This window comes from Hemiscyllium ocellatum, chromosome 44 (genome assembly GCF_020745735.1).
Source record: "Hemiscyllium ocellatum isolate sHemOce1 chromosome 44, sHemOce1.pat.X.cur, whole genome shotgun sequence".
Classification (NCBI taxonomy): Eukaryota; Metazoa; Chordata; class Chondrichthyes; order Orectolobiformes; family Hemiscylliidae; genus Hemiscyllium; species Hemiscyllium ocellatum.
In genome coordinates, this window is record NC_083444.1 from 5,438,240 (window position 1) to 5,464,598 (window position 26,359).

Sequence of the window (26,359 nt, forward strand, 5' to 3'; positions counted from 1 at the left end):
TCTGTCTCCACAGGCAGCTCCTTGAACGAGGAATCGGAAATGAACCTTCCACTGGAGAGCGACGAGGAGGCGGAGGTCAGAATGCACCGGGAGTTTCTCCAGCGGGCAACGTCATTCCGAACCCCTCACCGCCTGGACACAGGGTACCACGATGTGGAGGATCTGACCAGGGATTCCTCAATCCAGGAGCTGGCTCAGGGCGAGCAGGAAGGAGACTGACCGCCCGCCCGCTCCCCCACCGGCGTGTTTTACGTTGACTAATCCTTAACCAGGGGGAGACAAAACAAACAAACTAACTGCCAACATGGGACGGCAGATCTTCAAACCGGAGGCTCTTGGTGATCCCTTTTTTGAAATACAAGAGCGCGATGATTGCAATTTCTCCCCCAAGGTTTTAATCAATACGACAGCTTCGTAATGATAGGTCATGCTCTGAGAATGTGCCAGCAACACCAGCAGTAATGCTCAGAGAAGATACTTTCTTCTCTTTAATGACCCGTGGCCTTTATTTTCCAGACCTTTTTATGTTTAAGACCAGGCTGAGTGTCTCCATGAGCTTGCCTTGCCTGAACGAAGAGTATATTGTGCTTCGGCAATGAGTTGATCTCATTGAAACCGTAGACGATCCTTTGGAGTGCTAGAGACAGAGGGACTGTTTTCCCTGGACTGGGGAGTGGCGAGTGGGGGGAGTGGGAGGGGTCGCTGGTTTTGAAATGAGATGAGAGGAAATTTCTCCACTCAAAGAGTTGAGCGTGGAAGGAAGTTACCAACGCAGACGGTTCAGTTTTGTTTTGACACTAAGGGTTGGAAGATGGGCCATCTGGTGGCTTTGCTGGGGAGAGATAGAGCTCAACGGGGCCGAATGGTCTCCTCCTGCTCCTAATTAAGACATTACCTGGTGCCCAGTCTGTGCATTATACTGTGAAACTATGAGGGGCCTTAATAAGTCTGCCTCCAGAACACTAACTCCATTTGATTAACGCTCCCCAGACCAGGAGCCTCCAGTTGCTCTGTGTCACTCTTGGACTCAAAGTTCTGGCTAGGGCTAAGACAGAACAGCCCACAGTCATTAACTTCTAGCAGCAACTGGAACCCCGTTGAAAATGGATTTGAAAATTACCCTGAAGGAAAAGAGATGTTCACTTTGTTCTGAATGATGCCACCATCAGTCAGGGAGGGAAGTTCAGACCCAGTTTTATCTTTCATGGTGTCTGTTGGAAGGAGACTTTCCAGATCAAAGGCTCACTAACTGCTTTCTCATCTGCCATGTGGGTGTTAGCAGCGTAGCCACACGGCAGTTTTGTGGACTTTTTCATTTAAAAGCGGGATTGTTTTACAAACAATTCCAGTAAAAGTTGAAAATGGAGTTATTTGCGTCATGTGGAATTGTACAAAGTGTTCATCTAATTCTCACTTACTACTGTTCCCCTCACTCCCCCCCCCCCCCCCTCCCCAACTCACTCTCATCGGCTAGTTCGCCTTTTCCCATTTCCTGTGACATTGTCCATCCTCACCTCAGCAATACCCTTGTCAACATCTCCGGCTGTCTGTTCTGTCACACTTTTGGACAAACTCCCACCTTGCAGCCTCCTCGTGTGTTCATCCAAAAATGAAGGGCTTTTTGCCCGAAGTGTCGATTCTCCTGCTCCTCGGACCAGCTGCGCTTTTCCAGCACCCCTCTGCGAAACCAGTCTGAGTGTGCACCATGTCCCATTCCCCCCATGACCCCAGCCCTCCCATTCCTGCTCACTACCCTACACTGGCACCTAGTCCTCAATGTTCAAACTCCCAACTTTATTGTCATATCCACCCATGGCCTCCTCACAGACCAGTCTGACCCCCCTGACCCTCCACCTTCCCTTCCCTCTCTCTCTCTCTCTCTCTCTCTCTCTCCCTTTAAACTCCACAACCCTCTGAGATCTCTGTGCTCCTCCAAGACCCGCCTCCTGACTCTCCTTCAATTTAAATCACTCCAGCATTGGTGGCTGTGCCCTGAAATCTGGAAATCCCTCTCCATCTCTCTCTCTCGTATATTATGATGTCCTTTCAAACCTCGCTCTCTGACCAAAACTCTGAGTCACCCGTTTTCTCATTTCCTAATATGTAGCTCGGTGTCAACTTTGTCAACCTTTTGTGGGACGTTTTGTCTCGCGGAAGGTGTTATATAAATTTATGGTTGTTGTATCAGAGATAAGTAGACGTCTTACTTTGTTTCCTGCCTTTCTTCTGTAGCTGCCCTCCTCTCCTGCAGCACTGACTGCCCCTGTTTGTTGACACTCTCTGCCAGTTTGCAATTGTTCAGGCACACTTGACAAGAAAGCATTGCAATTTTGCCAGGAAGGTTTCCAGGACATTAATAGTCCGTTCCTTATCTGTAACTGTCTTGTTTGGCAAAGCCGAATGCTTGTTCAGCTCTTGACGGTGATTACTGAGGGGAATGGGAAGACGTCACACTTTAGGACTGGACGCCTGATGCATCTTTTTCCTATCAAAATGCTTATGACAACGATTTGCTTTGGAAATGTTCAGGGCTGCCTACAGGCAAAATAAGGGCAGATATTCCGATGCAGAGATGAGGTGACTGACCAGTTTATCTTGTGTTTACAGAAGGTCACAGTGACGGAATTTTTATCTGCGCAGTGTATTTTTTTTACATTCATTCACGGGATGTGGACATAACAGGCAAAGCCAGTTTGTTCTATATCTCCAGTTGCCCTTGAGATCAGTTAAATATGAACCATGTTAGTCAGAGAATTCTAAAGCACGCTCTTCGGCCCGTCTTTTCAAAGCCAGTCACCAATTCATTCTCGTCCCATTTTCCAGTACGTGGCCTTATGTGTAATGGTGAGTCAAGTGATCACAGAATTACTTAAGAGTCCTAGAGTTATACAGCAAAGAAACAGACGCTTCGGTCAAACTTGTCCACACTGAGCCGATATGCTAACCTAATCTAGTCCCATGTACCAGCATTTGGCCTATACCTTTCTAAACCTTTCCTATTCATATACCCATCCAAATGCTTTTTAAATATTGCCGTTGTACCAGCCTCCACCACTTCCTCTGGCAGCTCATTCTATACACGCACCACCCTCTGTGTGAAAAAGTGGTCCCTTTTAAATCTTTGCCCTCTCACCTTTAACCTATGCCCTCTAGTTTTGGCCTTCCCTACCCTGGGAAGAAGACCTTGTCCTATGCATGCCTCTCGTGATTTTACAAACTTCTATAAAGTCACCCCTCCAGGGAAAACTTAGTCAGCCTCTCCTTGTAGCTCAAACCCTCCAATCCTGGCAATATCCTTGTAAATCTTTTCTGAACTCCTTCAAGTTTAACAACATCCTTCCTACAGCAGGGAGACCAGAATGGAAATCTAAAAGTGGCCTAAAACAATGTCTTGCAGAACTGCAGCATGACCTCCCAACTACTTAATGCATTGACCGATAAACTTCTTAAATTGGAAGAGGCCGGCGTTGGACTGGGGTGTACAAAATTAAAAATCACACAACACCAGGTTATAGTCCAACAGGTTTAATTGGAAGCACACTAGCTTTCGGAGTGACGCTCCTTCATCAGGTGATGAAGGAGCGTCACTCCGAAAGCTAGTGTGTTTCCAATTAAACCTGTTGGACTATAACCTGGTGTTGTGTGATTTTAAACTTCTTAAACATTGTGATGGTTCCTAACTCGATCAGCCTATTAGGCAGTGGGTTTGAGATACCCTTCTACCTTCTGAGTGAAACAAGTCTCCTCTAAACTTCCTGCTCCATCAAACAACGTCCCTTTGTTACTAAGGGAAAGGTTTATCCCCATCGTTTGCTCCTCAATTTTACATTGCAATCAAGTCCCGTCCTCAGCTTCCTGTGCTCGAAGGAAAACCATCCCAGCCTCTCTGATCTCTCTTCACAGCTGAACTGTTCTAGCCCGCGCAGCGTTGTGCATGAGTCTACACCCTCTCTCGTGCGATAATGTTTTTCCCAGAGCTCAAGCTGTGATGTAACTAACGTCTAACTCTTTCTATATGTTGCTGTAGGTGTAGATTGACATGTTAAGCCAGAATGGATGAGGGTAGCAGAATTCAACCCCTCAACTGATATTATCGAACTGGATTGGGTTTTTTTACAGCAATCATTGACTCATACAAGATGGAAGCAGACCCTTCGGTCCAACCAGTCCATGCCCAACATCATCCCAAACTAAACATCTCCCACCTGCCTGCTCCTGGCCCATCCCCCTCCAAACCTTTCTTATTCATGTACTTATCGAAGTCTCTTTTAAACATTATAACTGTCCCCACATTCACCGCTTCCTCAGGAAGTTCATTCCACATACTAACCACGCTCTATGTAAAAAAAGTTACCCCTCATGTCTTTTTTTAAATCTGCCTCCTCTCATCGTGCCCCCAAGTCTTGAAATCCCCCATCATCGGGAAAAGACAACATAGAACAGAGAACAGTACAGCACAGGCCCTTCGGCCCCTCGATGTTGCACCAACCATCATCATTAACTATCATAAACTCTATCTATGCCTTTCATTATTTTATAATTTATGGGCGGCACGGTGGCACAGTGGTTAGCACTGCTGCCTCACAGCGCCTGAGACCCGGGTTCAATTCCCGCCTCAGGCGACTGACTGTGTGGAGTTTGCACATTCTCCCCGTGTCTGCGTGGGTTTCCTCCGGGTGCTCCGGTTTCCTCCCACAGTCCAAAGATGTGCGGGTCAGGTGAATTGGCCAGGCTAAATTGCCCGTAGTGTTAGGTAAGGGGTATGGGTGGGTTGCGCTTCGGCGGGTCGGTGTGGACTTGTTGGGCCGAAGGGCCTGTTTCCACACTGTAAGTAATCTAATCTAAAAAAAACTTCTATCAGGTCACCTACTACGGCTCCAGTGAAAAACGTCCCAACTGATCCAGCCTTTCCTTATAACTCGAACCTCCATGCCCGGCAACATCCTGGTAAATCTCATCTGAACCCTCTCCAATGGTAGATTCGTGGACACCAGTGCAGTTTGACCGACAGCAAATGGATGGCAGTAGTTCAAGAAGACACCTTCTCCAGTGCAACTAGGGATGGAATAAATGCTGTGACACTCCCATCCCATGAATGATAAAATCCTTAGAAGAGTATAAAGGCAGTAGGAGAATACTTAAGAGGGAAATCAGGAGGGCAAAAAGGGGACATGAGATAGCGTTGGCAAATAGAATTAAGGAGAATCCAGAGGGTTTTTATAAATACATTAAGGACAAAAGGGTAACTAGGGAGAGAATAGGGCCCCTCAAAGATCAGCAAGGCAGCAGCAAGAGATGGGAGAGATACTAAACGCAAATTTTGCATCAGTATTTACTGTGGAAAAGGATATGGAAGATATAGACTGTAGGGAAATAGATGGTGACATCTTGAAAAATGTCCATATTACAGAGGAGGAAGTGCTGGATGTCTGAAAATGCATAAAAGTGGTTAAATCTCCAAGTTAGTTATCAGGTGTACTCTATAACTCCATGGGAAGCTAGAGAAGTGACTGCTGGCTTCTCGCTGAGATATTTGTATCATCAATAGTCAAAGGTGAGGGGCCGGAAGACTGGAGGTTGGCAAACGTGGTGCCACTGTTTAAGAAGGGTGGTAAAGACAAGCCAGGGAACTATAGACTGGTGAGCCTGACCTCGGTGGTGGGCAAGTTGTTGGAGGGAATCCTGAGGGACAGGGTTTACATGCATTTGGAAAGGCAAGGACTGATTAGGAATAGTCAACATGGCTTTGTGTGTGGGAAATCATATCTCACTAACTTGATTGAGTTTTTTGAAAAAGTAACAAAGAGGATTGATGGGGCCAGAACGGTGGATGTGATCTACATGGACTTCAATAAGGTGTTTGACAAGGTTTCCCATGGGAGACTGATTAACTAGGTTAGATCTCATGGAATACAGGGAGTTCTAGGCATTTGGATACAGAACGGGCTCAAAGATAGAAGACAGAGGGTGTTGGTGGAGGGTTGTTTTTCAGACTGGAGGCCTGTGACCAGTGGAGTGCCACAAGGATTGTTGCTGAGTCCACTACTTTTCATCTCTTATATAAATGATTTGGATGTGAACATAGGAGGTATAGTTAGTGCAGATGACAGCAAATTTGGAAGTGTGGTGGACAGTGAAGAAGGTTACCTCAGAGTGCCACAGGATCTGGACCAGATGGGTCAATGGGCTGAGAAGTGGCAGATGGAGTTTAATTTAGATAAATGCGAGGTGCTGCATTTTGGGAAAGCAAATCTTAGCAGGACATATACATTTAATGGTAAGGTCCTAGGGAGTGTTGCTGAACAAAGAGACCTTGGAGTGCAGGTGCATAGCTCCTTGAAAGTGGAGTCGCAGGTAGATAGAATAATGAAGAAGGTGTTTGGTATGCTTTCCTTTATTGGTCAGAATATTGAGTACAGGAGTTGGGAGGTCATGGTTAGACCACTGTTGGAATATTGTGTTCAATTCTGGTCTCCCTCCTCTCGTAAGGATGTTGTGAAACTTGAAAGGGTTCAGAAAAGATTTACAAGGATGTTGCCGGGGTTGGAGGATTGGAACTACAGGGAGAGGCTGAACAGGCTGGGGCTGTTTTCCCTGGAGCATCAGAGGCTGAGGGGTGACCTTATAGAGGTTGAAAAATCATGAGGGTAATGGATAGGATAAATAGACAAGATCTTTTCCCTGGGGTGGGGGAGTCCAGAACTAGAGGGGCATAGGTTTAGGGTGAGAGGGGAAAAATTTAAAAGGGACCTAAGGGACACGATTTTTCACACAGAGGGTGGTGCATGTGTGAAATGAGCTGCCAGAGGAAGTGGTGGAGGCTGGTACAATTGCAACATTTAAAAGGCATCTGGATGGGGATATGAATAAGAAAGGTTTAGGGGCTCAGCAGGTCTGGTAACATCTGTGGAGAGAAATCAGAGTTAATGTTTCGGGTGGGGCAATCCCTCCTCAGTTTGGGGCCTGGGAAATATCTTCGATCAGGCTCTGACCAGATAGAGAAGAAACTACAAGCCGCACTCTTCAGCTGGGTACAGTGAAGATCTTTATTAGAATAAATCCACAGAGACTGAATCGATGCCAATTACTGAAAACGTACACAGAATGCAGAACTGGGGAACCATGAAATCGAGGAGGCAGTGGGAGAGCTGCGCTCATTTTCACCTTGCACTCCTGATAGCTCGGATTCTTGTTTGCTATAGATCCCACGGCAACATATCTCATCCAATTGCCCCTCTTCCTGTGAGAAGTGAGTGACTGCAGTATACATTCGCTCTTTTATAGCCCATTGAATGCCCATGATTCCAGTCAGAATCACCAGGTCTCATTCCCTATCTCCCCCTGCTTCTCTCAAGAGCACTGGAACCTGGTGCTGAACTCAACTGTGACCAGCTGGCTTGGGACCTTCGGCTCAGACCATGTGTCCATTGGAGCCACTGGAAGACTGAATTCCTGGGCAGAAAGGACACTTGTGATTTAGAAGCTAGGCGATTATTTTTCATGGTTTAAGACAAAGGCTCTCCATCCCTCTGCTCATCCCTCAAGTCTCCCATGCCTTGGTCTGTCAGTCTCTCCATCTCCCATCTCTCGGGCAGTCGCTCCCTCCATCACTCACTCAGGTCTGCAATCTCCCATCCCTTTGTCGCTCCCTCCATCTCCAGCCTCTCCGTCATCCGCCCCCTCCATCTTACATCACTCCATCAGTCACTCTCTCCACCTCGTGTCCCTCCATCTCCTCTCCTCTGATATCTCCCCCTTCTCCAAGATGTTGAGATTGAATGATCAGTATTGCTGCCGTTTCCGCACCCCCCCCCCCCAAAAACAGCCCTTCCCTAACGTGAGGGCAGAGATCGCGTTGGGAATCTTGCCACCATTTCAGCTGCACCCAAACCCCAGGGTATTAAATACAAATCATCTTCCACTCCCAGCTCCGTGACCCCACTGACCCTCCCTTCATCCAGTTAGTCTACTTGCCTACGCTACTCTTGGCTGGATTTGTTGCCGGGTTTTGGAACGAGAGGTGACAGTGGCCCAGTCACACGCCATTGCTGTCCATTGCCTCTTCGTTGTCTGCTTCGGCCTCCACCGCTCTCAGTTTCTGTTTTTGCATCTCGTGGAGGGCTTTAACATGGAGTCGGTTCAGGGTTTCCAGCTCATCCAAAACTGAAAGACAAAATGAGAGCATTTGCACGGCGCCAGGGATTTAATTGGGAGGCAGTTCTCCACCACCACCCCCTCTCCAAAATGTGGATTGGTCTCCATCTTTCAGGGTGGCATCATGGCTTACTGCTTAGCACTGCTGCCTCCCAGCACCAGGGACCCGGGTTCGATTCCAGCCTCGGGTGACTGTCTGTGTGGAGTTTGCACATTCTCCCCGTGTCTGCCTGGGTTTGTTCCTACAGTCCAAAAATGTGCAGGTTAGTGTGGATTGGCCGTGCTAAATTGTCCCACAGTGCCCAGGAATGTGTAGGTTAGGGTGGATTGGCCGAGCTAAATTGTCCCATAGTGCCCAGGGGTGTGCAGGTTAGGGTAGATTGGCCGTGCTAAATTGTCCCATAGTGCCCAGGGATGTGCAGGTTAGGGTGGATTGGCCATGCTAAATTGTCCCATAGTGCCCAGGAATGTGTAGGTTAGGGTGGATTGGCCGAGCTAAATTGTCCCATAGTGCCCAGGGATGTGCAGGTTAGGGTGGATTGGCCATGCTAAATTGTCCCATAGTGCCCAGGGATGTGCAGGTTAGGGTGGATTGGCCGTGCTAAATTGTCCAATAGTGCCCAGGGATGTGCAGGTTAGGGTGGATTGGCCGTGCTAAATTGTCCAATAGTGCCCAGGGATGTGCAGGTTAGGGTGGATTGGCCATGCTAAATTGTCCCATAGTGCCCAGGGATGTGCAGGTTAGGGTGGATTCGCCGTGCTAAATTGCCCCAGAGTGTTCAGGGATGTGCAGGTTAGATGCATTAGTCACGGGGTAAATATAGAGTAATGGGATAGGGGGTTGGGTTTGGGTTGGATACTCTTCAGAGGGGTGGTTTGGATCTGTTGGGCTGAAGGGCCTGTTTGCACACTGTTGGGATTCTATGAAATGTCAGTTTTGGTGACGATAATAGAGGCATCTTCCAAACCTTGGTGTAGAGAGCCACCCACTGGCCAAAGGTTGAAACAGCAGGATTACAGGCATTGGTTAATGTAATGATTCCTATTGTTAATATTTACACAGGGTTGGGTTGTTCAGTCCGCTCTGGTGCTCAACTGGATCACAACCGATCTGCGTCTCAACTGCACCTTTACTTCATGTCCCTTGGCATTGTTACCCGATGGAAATCTATCCACCCCAATCTGGAAAGAACCACCTTCTGCAGGTTGTGAGAGAGTGGGGTTGTGTTCAATTTAAAATCCCACCTATCGCCAGAGCTCTGCATCGTCGAGAGGTGTGGACACTTCGAAATGCAGCACATATTAAACAAAAAAAAACTTGCACTTCACAACCTCCCAACGTACGTTGAAATAAGTGGGTCCTTCCTGAAGTGTATCACTGTTGTGGTGAGAATCCCAGTAGGAATTATGCACATAGCACACAGACAAGAATGTGCTGATTTTCTGCAATTAGAATGTTATAGCACAGGAACAGCCCATCCACTCTGTGGTGGGAGGGAGGACTGCAGATCAGGTGAAGGGCTTTTGCCTGAGACTTTCCTACTCCACAGATGCTGCTTGACCTGCTGTGCTTTTCCAGCACCACTCTAATCATCCACTCTGTGTCACAGGAATGTCCTCCCAACCCCCGTCACTGTATCAGCCTATTTTTCTACTCCTTTCTCCCTCCTGTGCTCCCCCTTTAAATGGGCTGAAAATGTGTTGCTGGAAAAGCGCAGCAGGTCAGGCAGCATCTAAGGAACAGGAAATTCGACGTTTCGGGCATAAGCCCTTCATCAGGAATATAGAGTAATGGGATAGGGGGTTGGGTTTGGGTCGATTCTCCTGTTCCTTGGATGCTGCCTGACCTGCTGCGCTTTTCCAGCAACACATTTTCAGCTCTGATCTCCAGCATCTGCAGACCTCACTATCTCCTGTCCCTTTAAATGGGTCCATTCATCCCGATTCCTGCCTATGTCAGCGAGATCCCCATTCTCTGGGGAGGAAGGGTTTCCCCTGCAGGATTAATATGTGAGAATCTGATATTTCACACTCTGGAAATGGAGAGATCGTGTTGAAGGTAACAGAACAGTGACTATCAAGAGCCGAGGCGTAAGCGAAGAGCATTTATCTCAACACGTTACCTTTAGTGTAATAGAGCTTTTCTCGGTTTCCGTGGATCACAATCGTCTGGAGGAAGTCAGCCACAGCCCCCGTGGCCAGGAACCTCTCGATGAGAGGGAGTGACTCAAAGTACTGGATGTCCAGGCTGAACGGGTTCGATGGTGGCGGCCAGGTGCAGAGTTCCACTAGCTCAGCCACAATCTCCCAAATCTGTCCACCTGCAGCGAGACAGACAGACAGACAGACAGTGAGAGGGAGGGATGCTGCTCAGGAGGATGCAAGCAGCTTGAAGGGTCAAGATTAGAGGGGTGCTGGAAAAGCGCAGCAGGTCAGGCAGCATCCGTGGAGCAGGAGAATCGACGTTTCGGGCAAAAGTCCTTCATCGTCCATTTCCCTGCCCCTCAGATGCTGCCTGACCTGCTGTGCTTTTCCAGCACCACTCTAATCTTGACTCTGGTCTCCAGCATCTGCAAGTCCTCCGTTTGACAGGACCAGGAAACGATCAGGAGCAGGAACCGCACAGAGCAACGGTGAAACTGAGAGGCATATCGATCTACTCTCGGCCTAGAGGGGTCCACATGGATCAGGAAAATCAAAAGGTCGACTATTGGGCACTTTTTAAAAATCTATTCTTTCATGGGTTAAGCCTTCCTGGCTAGGCCAGCATTTGCTGCCCATAATGTGCGCAGATCGGGGTACCGGACTTTTGGAAGAATATCGAGGCCTTGGAGAGAGTACAATGTAGATCTACAAGAGTGATACCCAGGCTTCCTGGGCCACGTGATGAGGACAGATGACACCAATTAGGCCTATAACGTAGAAGGTCAGGGGCTGCTCTGATCAAAGTGTTCAAGACATTTAACAAGAAGAGATCGGGTGGGTGGGTGGGTGGGTAAACGACTTCCACTGGTTGGGGGCTTCTAGAACTGGGAAGCAGAGCCTGAGAATTCGCGGCAGACCCTTCAGGAGAGATGTTAGGCAGCACTTCGACACACAAAGGAGAGAGAGAGGTTTGGAACTCTCTTCCACAAATAGCAGTGGATGCTGCATCAGTTTTAACTGGGAGATCAGTAAGTTTTTGCTCAGTAAAGATATTAAAGGGTATGGATTGGCTATGATCGCATTGAACGGTGAAACAGGGGTGGGGGGGTGGGGGGAGCTGAATGGCCAACTACTGTTCCAATGTTCCTAGCTGCCCCCGAACCCAATCATTGTTAATCAGCTATTTGTCTGTTAGTCTGGAATCCAAATGAGACGGCAAATTTTCCTTCCTAAAGAATCTGGGCGATTGACTTGGGCTTTTTACAATCAGAGGCAAGATTTTATTTGTGTGAATTTAAACACCTCTGCCTGCCACTGTGTCATTTCCACAGACTTCAGGGTTACTAGGGCTAAAGACATTACCACTACCACCAATACTGCTTTCTCAACGGAGCCAAGGTCTGGGTGCTCCAAGGCATGGTAGTCATGGGTCATTTCCTGATACCTCTCCAGTGCCCAGGTCATGTTTGGGGGCAGGTGGGTGGTCTGTTTCCTGAGGCTGACAAGCCGGGCGAAGGAGCAGGGCCGGAGGAAAACCCAGTTTAAGAAGATTCACGGGCAAGCACGCGTTCAAAAGGGTTACCGTTCTGGCGCCAATCCCGAGTGGAGTTTAGCTTCAGAGGGCTGTCCTTACATGCCCAGTCCCCACCGGCTGCTTTAATGAGACGCTCGTGATTGGATCGGATCCACACGTACGGGCACTGGTACTTGGCATAGCAAGCCAACAGAAAGAGGGTACAGTTCAGTCCCTAACAGAGACAAGAAGGTCATTAGGCCTCTGCACCCCACACACTCACATACAGACGCACACACTCACACAAACTCTCACACTCACAGACCTGCACACATGCACTCTCACACACACATACACATACACAGACAGACTCAGACACAGACACAGACACACACACACACAGACACCGACTCTCTCAAAGACACACACAGACATACAGACAGACACAGACACACACACACACACACACACAGAGACACCGACTCTCTCAAAGACACACACACAGGCATACAGACAGACACACACGCGCACACACACACACTCTCACAGATACACACACACTCTCTCAGACACAAACACACTGTCTCACAGACACAAACACACTATCTCTCTCACACACACAAATTCACTCTCTCATAAACGCGCACACATTCATACACTCTCTCTCACAGACACACATACTCTCCCATAGACACACACACACACACACACACACTCACTCACTCTCTCTCAGACACACACACTCTCTCACAGACCGCCCCTCTCTCACAGACACACACACCCTCTCACAGACCGCCCCTCTCTCACAGACACACACACCCTCTCACAGACCGCCCCTCTCTCTCAGACACACACACTCTCTCACAGACTGCCCCTCTCTCACAGACACACACACCCTCTCACAGAATGACATGCACGCACATTCTCTCACAGACACAGACACAGGCACACACTCGCAGATACAGACACACACACTCTCACACAGACATACATACACACTCTCTCACAGACACATACACTCTCACAGACATACACACGCACACTGTCACTCACAGACATACACACTCTCTCACAGACACACACACACTCTCTCATAAACACAGACACACACTCTCACTCACAGACACACACTCTCACAGACATACAGACACACTCTCTCACAGACTGACCCTCTCTCACAGACATACACACGCACACTCTCTCACAGACACACACTCTCACTGATGCATGCACTCTCACTCACAGACACACACACTCCCTCACAGGCACACGCGCACACATACATACACACACATACACATTCACTCCCTCACAGGCATGCGCACGCACACACACTCCCTCACAGACACAGACACACACTCCCTCACAGACACGCACTACCTCACAGACATAATCTCTCTCTCACACACTCTATCTCACAGACACACACACTATTTCATAGACAGATACACACACATGCACACACACACACTCTCTTCTTCACACACACTCAAATATGCACACAATAAGACTCATTCATACATACAAATGCACAGACTCACTCACATACGTGTGCACACACAGATTTACTCACACATGTGCATGCACACAGATTCACACATGAGCGCGTGCACACACACACATGCGTGTGCATAGACTCACTCTCATACGCATGTGCACACAGACTCTCACACAAACACATGCACAGACTCATACAAACACACACGCGTGCACAGACTCTCACACAAACATACTGACACACAGACTCACACATGCAAACACAGACACATACACACACACATGAACGTGCAGGCACAGACACACACATGTGCATGCACACACAGATTCACTCACACATACATGTGCACACAGATTCACACACATTCACGTGCAAACACGGACTCACACGGTGACTCAGTAGTTAGCACTGCTGCCTCACAGCACCAGCGTCCCAGGTTCGATTCCAGCCTTGGGTGACTGTCTGTGTGGAGTCTGCACATTCTCCCCGTGTCTGCGTGAGTTTCCTCCGGGTGCTCCGGTTTCCTCCCACAGTCCAAAGATGTGCAAGTCAGGTGAATTGGCCATGCTAAATTGTCCCATAGTTGTCAGGTGCATTAATCAGAAGGGGGGTGGGTTACTCTTCGGAGGGCTGGTGTGGATTTGTTGGGCTGAAGGGCCTGTTTCCACTCTATAGGGGAATCTAATCTAATCTAATCACACATGTGCACACACAGACTCACACATATATGTTCACACAGACTCTCACACACACAAACACGCTCACACAGACTCACTCATACACACGGACTCACACACACAAACACGCTCACACAGACTCACTCATACACACGGACTCACACACACAAACTCACTCATACACACAGACTCACACACACAAACACGCTCACACAGACTCACTCATACACACAGACTCACACACACAAACACACTCACACAGACTCACTCATACACACAGACTCACACACACAAACACGCTCACACAGACTCACTCATACACACAGACTCACACACACAAACACACTCACACAGACTCACTCATACACACGGACCCACACACACAAACACGCTCACACAGACTCACTCATACACACGGACCCACACACACAAACACACTCACACAGACTCAGGGACTCACACACACAGTCTGCAGTTACTCACTGGGAGCGCAATTTCCCGATCACAGGGAGATGCTGGAGGCAATCCCACATCAGCGTGCCCACAGCCGCTCATTCTGAGGAAGAAAGGGAAACAAATTATTGATAGGGCACGTGGAAGGAGTGAAGGAAGAACATATGAACGAGCTGGAGTGTAATAATCCGTCCATCGAGCCTGCTCTGTCATTCAATTTGATCTTGGGTTTCAACTTGCCAGCTTTCTCTTGCTTCCATGAGCCACCACATGTCTGTTTATCTCAGCCTGATGGGATATCCCTAACTTCCTGGGCTGGGAATTTCTAAAATTTAAAACACAAGACATGCCAGCGCTAAATGATTGACCCCTTGTTAACACTCAAGTTTTTAGACCCCCTAACCAGCGGAAACAATCTCCCTAACCTGTCCTACCCTTGCTCATCAGCACTCCTCCCAGTATTTATCACTCTCTTGGCTTCCCATCAGCAGCCTGTTTGATTGCATATCCCCTTTTCCTCTCTCTCTCTCTGGGCACTATCACCATGTAGTCTGTTCACCAATTCATCCTCCTCATCTGCAGAAATGTCAACCCTTCCCAGATATTTTGAGTTTCGATATAGGGTCACTCGATTTGAAATGTTTTTCCCTCAATGTTGAGAGAATGAAGGATTCTGAGGAAGGGTCACTGGACCAGAAACATTAAGTCTACCTTCTCGCCACAGATGCTGCCAGATATGCTGAGTTTTCCTGACAATTCCGTTTTTGGTTTCTGCTTTCCAGCCTCCATGGTTTTCTTTTCTAATGGTACTGAACAAAGCGACCTTGGGGTGCAGGTTCATAGTTCCTTGAAAGTGGAGTCACAGGGCAGTGAAGACGGTGTTTGGTACGCACGCCTTTATTGGTCAGTGCATTGAGTACTGGAGTTGGGAGGTCATGTTGCGGCTGTACAGGACATTGGTTAGGCCACTTTCGGAATACTGCGTTCAATTCTGGTCTCCCCGTTTTAGGAAGGATGTTGTGAAACTTGAAAGGGTTCAGAAAAGATTTACAAGGATGTTGCCAGGGTTGGAGGGTTTGAGCTACAGGGAGAGGTTGAACAGGCTGGGGCTGTTTTCCCTGGAGCGTCAGAGGCTGAGGGGTGACCTTATAGAAGTTTGTAAAATCATGAGGGGCATGGATAGGGTGAACAGCCAAGGTCTTTCTTCTCAGGATAGGGGAATCCAAAACTAGAGGGTATTGGTTTAAGGTGAGAGGGGAATGATTTAAAAGGGACCTAAGGGGCCACTTTTTCATGCAGAGGGTGGTACGTGTATGGAACGAGCTGCCAGAGGAAGTGGTGGAGGCTGGTACAATGACAACATTTAAAAGGCATCTGGCTAGGTACATTTATCGGAAAGATTTAGAGGGATATGGGCCAAATGGGACCAAATTAATTTGGATATCTGGTTGGCAAGGACAGAGTGTCCTGGACAGAGCGAATGTTGGGAATATGTTTCCGTTAGTAGGAGAGACTCGGACCCGAGGGCACAGCCTTCGAGAAAAGGGAAAACGTTTTAGAACAGAGAGAAGGAGAAACGTCTCCAGCCAGAGAATTGGGAATCGATGGGATTGAGTGTATTTCAGACGGAGATAGATAGGTTCCTGAGGATCAAAGGGATTGAGGGTTATGGGGAGAAAGTGGGAGAATAGGGTTGAGAAACTTATCAGGAGAAAGTGAGGACTGCAGATGCTAGAGATCAGAGCTGAAAATGTGTTGGTGGAAAAGCGCAGCAGGTCAGGCAGCATCCAAGAAGCAGGAGAATCGACGTTTCGGGCATGAGCCCTTCTTCAGGAATTCTTCTGCTGCGCTTTTCCGGCAACACGTTTTCAGTTGAGAAACTTATCAACCATGATTGGAGAGCAGAATCGACTCAATGGGCTGAATGGCCTAATTTCTGCTCCCACGTCTTATGGATCTGTTTCCACGCGATACATCTCAATAACTCTGTTATGAGGTCAGTGACATTCCCACGACCTCCCCCATTTCACATGGGGAAGTCCTCTGTCTACCTCAACCCAGCATCCTACCCGAAACCAAGCGAGTGAAAAGGGAAGGAGTGTGGATAAGATTGGGTAAAGTGCAGCTCCTTCTAGAGGTAATTGGAGCTGGGCTCTGAGGCCCTGGGAAAAACGGGCTTGTTTCTGTATTTGGGTGAAAGTGAGGACTGCAGATGCTGGAGATCAGAGCTGAAAATGTGTTGCTGGAAAAGCGCAGCAGGTCAGGCAGCATCCAAGGAGCAGGAGAATCGACGTTTCGGACATAAGCCCTGAAGATTCCTGAAGAAGGGCTTATGCCTGAAACGTCGATCCTCCTCTTCCTTGGATGCTGCCTGACCTGCTGCGCTTTTCCAGCAACACATTTTCAGCTCTGCATTTGGATGATCCTGCAAGGGGGTGGGGATGCTGACTCCAGACCCAGAATTCCGGTAGGAATGCCCTGGAGTGGCACTTTTTCCTTGTCCACCCTGCAGGTGAATCAGGAATTGTCATATGGAAGTCCAGCACTTTGTGATATTGACAGGACAGGCCCAGCAATATTTCAGAAGGTTAAAAAGCTGAGCACCAGTTGATTCTGATAAAGAAAACGGCGACTGCTCCTTCCGATGCTGCACATTCCAAGCTATTTTGGAATTTTTCCCAGCACCTTTGCCAACTGCTCCCACTAATCTGGAGCTCCCCTGTTGCCTGCCAGCGAATCTGGCCACCGGCATGTGCTGGGTGGATTGGGATGAGTTACAGAGTCATAGACGCTTCGGCCCAACCAGCACATGCCCAACATTATCCCGAACTAAACTAGGCCCACCTGCCTGCTCCTGGCCCATCTCCCTCCTAACATTTCCTGTTCACGTACTTATCCAAATGTCTTTCACACATTGTCACTGTCCCCACACCCACCACTCCCTCTGGGAGTTCATCCTGCACACAAACCACCCTCTGTGTAAAAACGTTGTCTCTGGTGTCTTATTTAAATCTCTCTCCTCTCACCTTAAAATTGTGACCCCTAGTCTTGAAATCCCCCACCCTAGGGAAAAGAAACCTGCCATTCACCTTAGGAATGATCAGCAATGATCATATTGAATGGCGGTGCAGGCTTGAAGGGCTGAATGGCCTAGTCCTGCACCTATTGTCTATTATCTATACCCTTCATGATTTTATAAACCTCTGTAAGGTCACCTCTCGACCTCCGACTTCACCCCTCAGCGTTCCAGTGTTAAAATGTCCCAGAGTGTCCTTATAACTCAAATTAGCTATATTCCTGATATAGCTTTTACCCGAAACGTCAATTTTCCTGCTCCTCGGATGCTGTCTGAACTGCTGTGCTTTTCCAGCACCACTCGAATCCCTTCTCTGTACCCAGCAACACGCTGGTAAATGAGGATGGCTTTACCTCTTCTGTGATCGCAGTGATGTCAGCAGAGATTGGTCAGCGTAGGGTAACTCGGCGACTCCAAACCTCTCGTCAGGAGGACTGACCAGACTCCCAGGAAAACTCGCCGATCGCCAGCTCTTGGGAGACGAGAAAAGGAAGAGACAGATGACCTGATTCTTGTTGTTTTGTCCTTTGTACATACAGCGTACTGCAGAGAGACAGAGAGCTCTGCTTTCAAAGCTTTCTGTCTTGCACTCTTCAGGATACATGCAAGAATGCCAAATTCTAAAGGGAACAACAATTTGTGCGGTTTGAGAAGTGAGGCATTGCCATAGAGGGTGCTCTAGGGAACTGCAGCAATTCACCAAAGATCCTTAGGCAGCACCTTCTAAACCCACGGCCACTCCCATCTAGAAGATCAAGGGCAGCAGATACATGGGAACACGACCCCCCTACAAGTCACTCGCCACCCTGACTTGGAAATATATCACTGTTTCTTTAGTGCCGTTGGGTCAAAATCTTTGAATTTTCTCCCTCCCCCCCTACTGAAGGGCATTATGGGTCAACCCACAACACATGGACTGCTGTGATTCAAGATGGCAGCTCACCTGACCTTCTCAAGGGGCTACTAGGGACGGGCAATAAATACTGGGCCCAGCCAGCGACGTCCACATCCCACAAATGCTACTGACGCTAGAACAGACCAGCATGTGAACCGCTGTGGGGTCTTGTTATTGAGTCTAGAGTCATCCAGCATGGAAAAGGACCCAACCAGTCTATCCAACCATAATCCCAAACCAATCTAGTCCCACCTGCCTGCTCCTGGCCCATATCCCTCCAAACCTTTCCCATTCCTGGACTTATCTAAATGTCAGTTAAATGTTGTAACTGTACCCACATCCAACACTTCCTCAGGAAGTGCATTCCACATGTGAAACACCCTCGGTGTCAAAAGATTTGCCCCTCGTTTCTTTTTAAAATCTCTCTCCTCTCATCTTAAAAAGTATGCCTCCGAGGGAAGAGAAGGCTGTCACTATCCCCATTTATACCCCTTGTTATTTTATAGACCTCTGTTAGGTCACCTCTCGATCTCCGACTGCACTGTTCCCACCAGGATGGGTCCCTAAAGCTCACACATGTCCAGGATTTACACGGAGGTGCCAAGGAGGTTCAGGAGATACTTACCGAATCCTCATTCACCACAGTCAGCAGCAACTCCTCACGTCCCCGCAGCCATGGCTGGAAGTATCGGAAACCCTGAGCAAGGAAGGAGAGGAGAGCAGAGGAAAACAGGAAGAGCCACCCAGATGTCTGAGCTCCTGTGACATTCCATCCTCCATCCATACAACAGGTGGTTTCATAAAATGATGCAGGAAGGCCATTCGGGTCTGCACTGATCCTTGAAACAGCATCCCCCCCTATCCCCACAACCCTGCATTTCCCATGGCTAACCCAACCCTAACCTGCACATCCCTGGGCACTATGGGACAATTTAGCTCGGCCAATCCACCCTAACCTGCACATCCCTGAGCACTATGGGACAATTTAGCACGGCCAATCCACCCTAACCTGCACATCCCTGAGCACTATGGGACAATTTAGCACGGCCAACCCACCCTAACCTGCACATCCCTGGGCACTATGGGACAATTTAGCACGGCCAATCCACCCTAACCTGCACATCCCTGGGCACTATGGGACAATTTAGCACGGCCAATCCACCCTAACCTGCACATCCCTGGGTACTATGGGACAATTTAGCACGGCCAATCCACCCTAACCTGCACATCCCTGGGCACTATGGGACAATTTAGCACGGCCAATCCACCCTAACCTGCACATCCCTGGGTACTATGGGACAATTTAGCACAGCCAATCCACCCTAACCTGCACATCCCTGGGCACTATGGGACAATTTAGCACGGCCAATCCACCCTAACCTGCACATCCCTGGGCACTATGGGACAATTTAGCACGGCCAATCCACCCTAACCTGCACATCCCTGGGCATTATGGGACAATTTAGCACGGCCAATCCACCCTAACCTGCACATCCCTGGGCACTTTTTTTTAGATTAGATTAGATTAGACTTACAGTGTGGAAACAGGCCCTTCGGCCCAACAAGTCCACACCGACCCACCGAAGCGAAACCCACCCATACCCCTACATTTACCCCTTACCTAACACTACGGGCAATGTAGCATGGCCAATTCACCTGACCCGCACATCTTTGGACTGTGGGAGGAAACCGGAGCACCCAGAGGAAACCCACGCAGACACGGGGAGAACGTGCAAACTCCACACAGTCAGTCGCCTGAGTCGGGAATTGAACCCGGGTCTCAGGCGCTGTGAGGCAGCAGTGCTAACCACTGTGCCACCGTGCTGCCCACAATGGGACAATTTAGCACGGCCAACCCACCCTAACCTGCACATCCCTGGGCACTATGGGACAATTTAGCTCGGCCAATCCACCCTAACCTGCACATCCCTGAGCACTATGGGACAATTTAGCACGGCCAATCCACCCTAACCTGCACATCCCTGGGCACTACGGGACAATTTAGCACGGCCAATCCACCCTAACCTGCACATCCCTGGGCACTATGGGACAATTTAGCACGGCCAACCCACCTTAACCTGCACATCCCTGGGCACTATGGGACAATTTAGCACGGCCAATCCACCCTAACCTGCACATCCCTGGGCACTATGGGACAATTTAGCACGGCCAATCCACCCTAACCTGCACATCCCTGGGCACTATGGGACAATTTAGCACGGCCAATCCACCCTAACCTGCACATCCCTGGGCACTATGGGACAATTTAGCACGGCCAATCCACCCTAACCTGCACATCCCTGGGCACTATGGGACAATTTAGCACGGCCAATCCACCCTAACCTGCACATCCCTGGGTACTATGGGACAATTTAGCACGGCCAATCCACCCTAACCTGCACATCCCTGGGCACTATGGGACAATTTAGCATGGTCAATCCACCCTAACCTGCACATCCCTGGGCACTATGGGACAATTTAGCACGGCCAACCCACCCTAACCTGCACATCCCTGGGCACTATGGGACAATTTAGCACGGCCAATCCACCCTAACCTGCACATCCTTGGGTACTATGGGACAATTTAGCACGGCCAATCCACCCTAACCTGCACATCCCTGGGCACTATGGGACAATTTAGCACGGCCAATCCACCCTAACCTGCACATCCCTGGGCACTATGGGACAATTTAGCACGGCCAATCCACCCTAACCTGCACATCCCTGGGTACTATGGGACAATTTAGCACGGCCAATCCACCCTAACCTGCACATCCCTGGGCACTATGGGACAATTTAGCACGGCCAATCCACCCTAACCTGCACATCCCTGGGCACTTTTTTTTAGATTAGATTAGATTAGACTTACAGTGTGGAAACAGGCCCTTCGGCCCAACAAGTCCACACCGACCCACCGAAGCGAAACCCACCCATACCCCTACATTTACCCCTTACCTAACACTACGGGCAATGTAGCATGGCCAATTCACCTGACCCGCACATCTTTGGACTGTGGGAGGAAACCGGAGCACCCAGAGGAAACCCACGCAGACACGGGGAGAACGTGCAAACTCCACACAGTCAGTCGCCTGAGTCGGGAATTGAACCCGGGTCTCAGGCGCTGTGAGGCAGCAGTGCTAACCACTGTGCCACCGTGCTGCCCACAATGGGACAATTTAGCACGGCCAACCCACCCTAACCTGCACATCCCTGGGCACTATGGGACAATTTAGCACGGCCAATCCACCCTAGCCTGCACATCCTGGGGCACTATGGGACAATTTAGCACGGCCAATCCACCCTAACCTGCACATTTTTGGATTGTGGGAGGAAACTGGAGCACCCGGAGGAAACCCATGCAGATATGGGGAGAATGTGCAAACTCCACCCAGACAGTCGCCCGAGGTAGGAATTGAACCCAGGATACTGATGTTTTGAGGCAGCAGCGCTAACCACTGAGCCACAGCAGGCTCACCTTGGAAGAGCTGGTGTCTGAGAGGGTCTAGTATCCGCTCCAGAGAGCTGAGGACCAAGTGTAAGCCTGCACTCCACATCACAATCACTGAGGGAGTGCTGCACGGTCAAAGGGAATGTTCTGCAAATATTAAACTGAGGCCCCAGCCACCTCTCACAGTGCACGCAAACGGTCCCACTGCAATTACTTCAGACAGGGAGAGGGGGTGCTGTCTCTGATGTCCTGGACCAATATTTAAACCCTCAATGACTAAAAAGATACAGATAATAACGTTATCCCCCTATGATTATTTATGGGATCTTACTCTGTATGTTCCTGAGCAGATCAGCTGGGACCTCACTGAATGTTGGAGATGCTGCAGTGAGTACAATGCAGCTGCTCCAAATCTGACTTCCCATGTGCTCCCGTTTGACTTGACAACAGGGACTACGATTCTGGCAGCACAGTGCTCCCTTCACAGTGTTCTGGGAGGGATCTGGGAGTGCTAATCGAGGATTCTCTAAAGGTAAACATGCAGGTTGAGTCCGTGATTAAGAAAGCGAATGCAATGTTGTCATTTATCTCAAGAGGGTTGGAATATAAAAGCACCGTTGTGCTACTGAGACTTTATAAAGCTCTGGTTAGGCCCCATTTGGAGTATTGTGTCCAGTTTTGGTCCCCACACCTCAGGAAGGACATACTGGCACTGGAACGTGTCCAGTGGAGATTCACACGGATGATCCCTGGAATGGTTGGTCTAACATACGAGGAACGGCTGAGGATCCTGGGATTGTATTCATTGGAGTTTAGAAGATTAAGGGGAGATCTAATAGAAACTTACAAGATAATACATGGCTTGGAAATGGTGGACGCTAGGAAGTTGTTTCCATTAGGCGAGGAGACTAGGATCCGTGGACACAGCCTTAGAATTAGAGGGGGTAAATTCAGAACAGAAATGCGGAGACATTTCTTCAGCCAGAGAGTGGTGGGCCTGTGGAATTCATTGCCGCAGAGTGCAGTGGAGGCTGGGACGCTAAATGTCTTCAAGGCAGAGATTGATAAATTCTTGATGTCACGAGGAATTAAGGGCTACGGGGAGAATGTGGGTAAGTGGAGCTGAAATGCCCATCAGCCATGATTGAATGGCGGAGTGGACTCGATGGGCCGAATGGCCTTACTTCCACTCCTATGTCTTATGGTCTGATGGTTTCTGGACGGACAGAGTCCTCGGTCTGCCTCCCCTTACCTGCAGCGAGCCCAGTACCACCAAGTCAGCGAGGAATTCTTGAATCCTCTTCCCTCCCCTGGTCTGGTCCTAGAAAGACAGCACCCACAGGTGTCACAATAGGTTCCATTCACCATTTGTTCCTGTTAATGGCTGTTGTGGGATGGCCCCTGGATTAGTGTGCAAGAACATTCTAGTTTCCAATCCTCCTCTTGCATGTGGAGCTCGATTCATGGCTGCATTTATGGTGTGTAAGCAGCAATGCAGCTTCAAAGGGGATGCTTTGGTGCCTGTCTTCCTTCAGATGAAACATTAAATGTGAGATCCGAGTTCCCTCTCAGGTGGATGTAAAGGATCCCATTTTTTTATTCATTCACGGGATGTGGTCATCACTGGCTTAACCATCACTGCCCATCCCTAACTGCCCAGAGGGCAGTTAAGAGACAATCACATGATTGGAGTCACATGTAGGCCAGACCAAATAAGGATGGCAGATTTCCTTCCCTAAAGGCCATTAGTGAACCAGATGGGTTCTTTCTGACAATTGACAATGGATTCATTAGATTCTTATTTCCAAATGACTACTGAATTCAGATTCCACCATCTGCCAATACACTCAGCCCAGATACTCAACTACTCCCAATACCCACAAATGGAGCTGCATCAGGACACTAGTTGAACAGGCCGCAACACACTGCAGCACCCAGGAACTACGAGTAGCAAAAGAAAAATACAGCATATTCAAGAACAACGGGTACCTGATATACACAGTCTGCTGACTCTTAAACAACAAACCCAAACAAGAAGACACAGCATGCCCAGAGACTCTAGCCACAGTACCATACACCACAGACATCTCGGAGATGAATACTAGACTACTCTGGCCCCGTGGCATCATGGGAGCCCACAAACCTACCAACACACGGAAATAGCTACTGATGAATCTAAAGGACCCTGTACCAAATTGAATGTCATTTACAAAATATCCTGCAAGGATTGCAAGAACCACCACATCAGACAGACGGGCAGGAAACTAGCCACCAGGATACACGAGCAACAATTAGCCACCAAAAGACATGACCAACTATCCTTACACACAGACGAAGAGGGACACCACTTCGACTGGGACAACACATCCATCCTAGGACAGGCTAAACAAAGACACACACAGGAATTCCTAGCAGCCTGGCAATCAAACCAGAACTCCATCAATAAACACTTCGATTTGGACCCCATTTACCAACCTGTGAGGAAAGGAACCAGGAATTATATCACCCGCCTTAACAGGCAAAGACACAGAAACAGCAAGCTGGACAGAACACCAGCGCGTTAACGGAAGCTCGCTGATGATGTTACCTAGAACGGTGAGGAAACATCCGAGAACAAACCCACCAGCTCAATGAGCAAACTTACAACCATAAGCCATTCATCAGGAATGGTTACAATCCCGATGAAGGGCTTCTGCCTGAAATGTCAACTCTCCTGCTTCTTGGATGCTGCCGAACCTGCTGTACTTTTCCAGCAACCCACTTAAATCAATCTAGTCCCATTTGCCAGCATTTGGCCCATTCATTCCCATTCATATACCCACTCCCATTCATATACCCACTCCCATTCATATACCCACTCCCATTCATATACCCACTCCCATTCTTCCCATTCATACACTCACTCCCATTCATAGACCCATCCAGGTGCATTTTAAATGTTGTCATTGTACCATCCTCCACCTCTTCCTCTGGCAGCTCTTTCCATACACGCACCACCCTCTGCATGAAAAAGGTCCCTTCTAAATCTCTCCTCTCTCACCTTAAACCTCTGCCCTCTAGTTTTGGACTCCCCTACAAAGACCTTGTCTGTTTCCTCTATCCATGCCCCTCATGATTTCATAAACCTTTATAAGGTCACCCCTCAGCCTCCGACGCTCCAGGGAAAACAGCCCCAGCCTGTTCAGCCTCTCCCTGTAGCTCAAACCCTCCAATCCTGGCAAGGTCCTTGTAAATCTTTTCTGCATCCTTTCAATTTTCACGACATCTTTCCTATAGCAGGGAGACCAGAATTAAATGCAGTATTCCAGAAGAGGCCTAACCAATGTTCTGTACAGCCACAACATGGTCTCACAACTCCTATATTCAATGCACTGACCAACAAAGGCAAGCATACCAAACGCCTCCTTCACCACCCTTTCTACCTGCAACTCTGCCTTCAAGGAACCATGAGCCTGCACTCCAAGGTCTCTTTGTTCAGCAACACTCCCCAGGACCTTACCATTAAGGGTATAAGTCCTGAAAGTTTATTTCCCTCAAGATTTGATTTATTTTTGACATCATTCACTTCCACCACCCTCTTGAGCAAGAAGACCACTCGCTGTCGAAAAATGTCCTTCCCCACATCCACCCCGTATCTCTTACCTACTACCTCAAATTGGTGTCCCTCAGTCCTCATATTATTAGTCTACAGAAACACTACTTCGACAGCTTGCTTATCTGAACCTGTCACAATCTGAGACACCTTAATCTGTGACCGCCAATATTCCCTCTGAGCTGCGCAGCCAGCCACTCCGAGATATGCACCAGTAGAGAGTACCGACGCAGGGATATCCAGTTTTGGAAGTCACTGCCACCCATCAGATTTGAGATCTTCTCACACTGAAACAAGAATTACAAAGAGCGTTGGTGACCAACAGTTCCACATTTTCCAGTACTGTCCTGCAGTTGGGGCACTGCCTCACGTCAGAGGCTGATAAAGTCGGGATTCTGTATTTTTTGAACTGCTGCACTGGAGATTACAAACTCTCTCTCTCTCTTCCAGAGATCTGTGGTGTTTTCACATACACACTTATGCAGTGCTCTCCGTTCCTGGTGGCACCCTGTGTCTCCACCACATGCACAATGAAGAACGCCCAACCCTCCGTACACTCCCACCAATCACCCAGAGTGTAGGCAGGAATCCTTAGCCCCATGCTGGGGATACCACTCCAGCCTCTCCCGTACTCTGAAGGACTTGTTAACATGACCCGTTCACCACAAGAGGTTCCTCACGCCAATGTGTCCCTTACCTTACCCATCTGTCCATATACTCCTCTAAATTAGTTCCTGTGCTGTGAGTGTCTGGCAGTGAGCGATTATTGCTCACCCTGAATTGCCCTTCAACTGAGTGCCTTGGTAAGACACTTCAGAGAGCAGCGAGAAAAAAGGTGAGGGCCTGCAGATACTGGAGATCAGAGTCGAGAGCATGGTGCTGGAAAAGGACAGCCAGTCAGGCAGCAT

At 48.8% G+C, this 26,359-nt stretch overlaps 2 protein-coding genes across 10 annotated transcripts in view; one reads left to right on the top strand and one right to left on the bottom strand.

Moving 5' to 3' along the window:
• The window catches only part of si:dkey-19b23.8 (uncharacterized), a 28,249-nt gene extending 26,072 nt beyond the window's left edge, over positions 1–2,177 (top strand). For all 9 annotated transcript variants that reach the window (XM_060854726.1, XM_060854725.1, XM_060854730.1 and 6 more), the window contains one exon: positions 14–2,177. In XM_060854726.1, coding sequence (XP_060710709.1) covers positions 14–219 — 206 coding nt within the window. In that variant the 3' untranslated portion in view covers positions 220–2,177. The remainder of the gene's footprint in view (positions 1–13) is intronic.
• A 5,670-nt stretch (positions 2,178–7,847) lies between these two features.
• Positions 7,848–26,157, bottom strand: si:dkey-19b23.7 (uncharacterized). The gene is made up of 8 exons (XM_060854566.1): positions 26,149–26,157; positions 23,112–23,180; positions 19,037–19,108; positions 17,870–17,988; positions 14,471–14,543; positions 11,882–12,047; positions 10,278–10,475; positions 7,848–8,163 (listed from the first exon to the last, which is right to left on the bottom strand). The coding sequence occupies exons 1-8, from the start codon at positions 26,155–26,157 to the stop codon at positions 8,036–8,038; spliced, it is 834 nt and encodes a 277-aa protein (XP_060710549.1). The 3' UTR covers positions 7,848–8,035.
• Between the last annotated feature and the right edge of the window lie 202 nt (positions 26,158–26,359).

Coding starts and splice junctions, on each gene's coding strand:
- si:dkey-19b23.7 (XM_060854566.1), bottom strand. Junction 12,048..14,470: donor ATCGGGAAATTGCGCTCCCA/GTGAGTAACTGC, acceptor TGTCTCTGTTAG/GGACTGAACTGTACCCTCTT. Junction 10,476..11,881: donor TCGGGATTGGCGCCAGAACG/GTAACCCTTTTG, acceptor GTCTCGCTGCAG/GTGGACAGATTTGGGAGATT.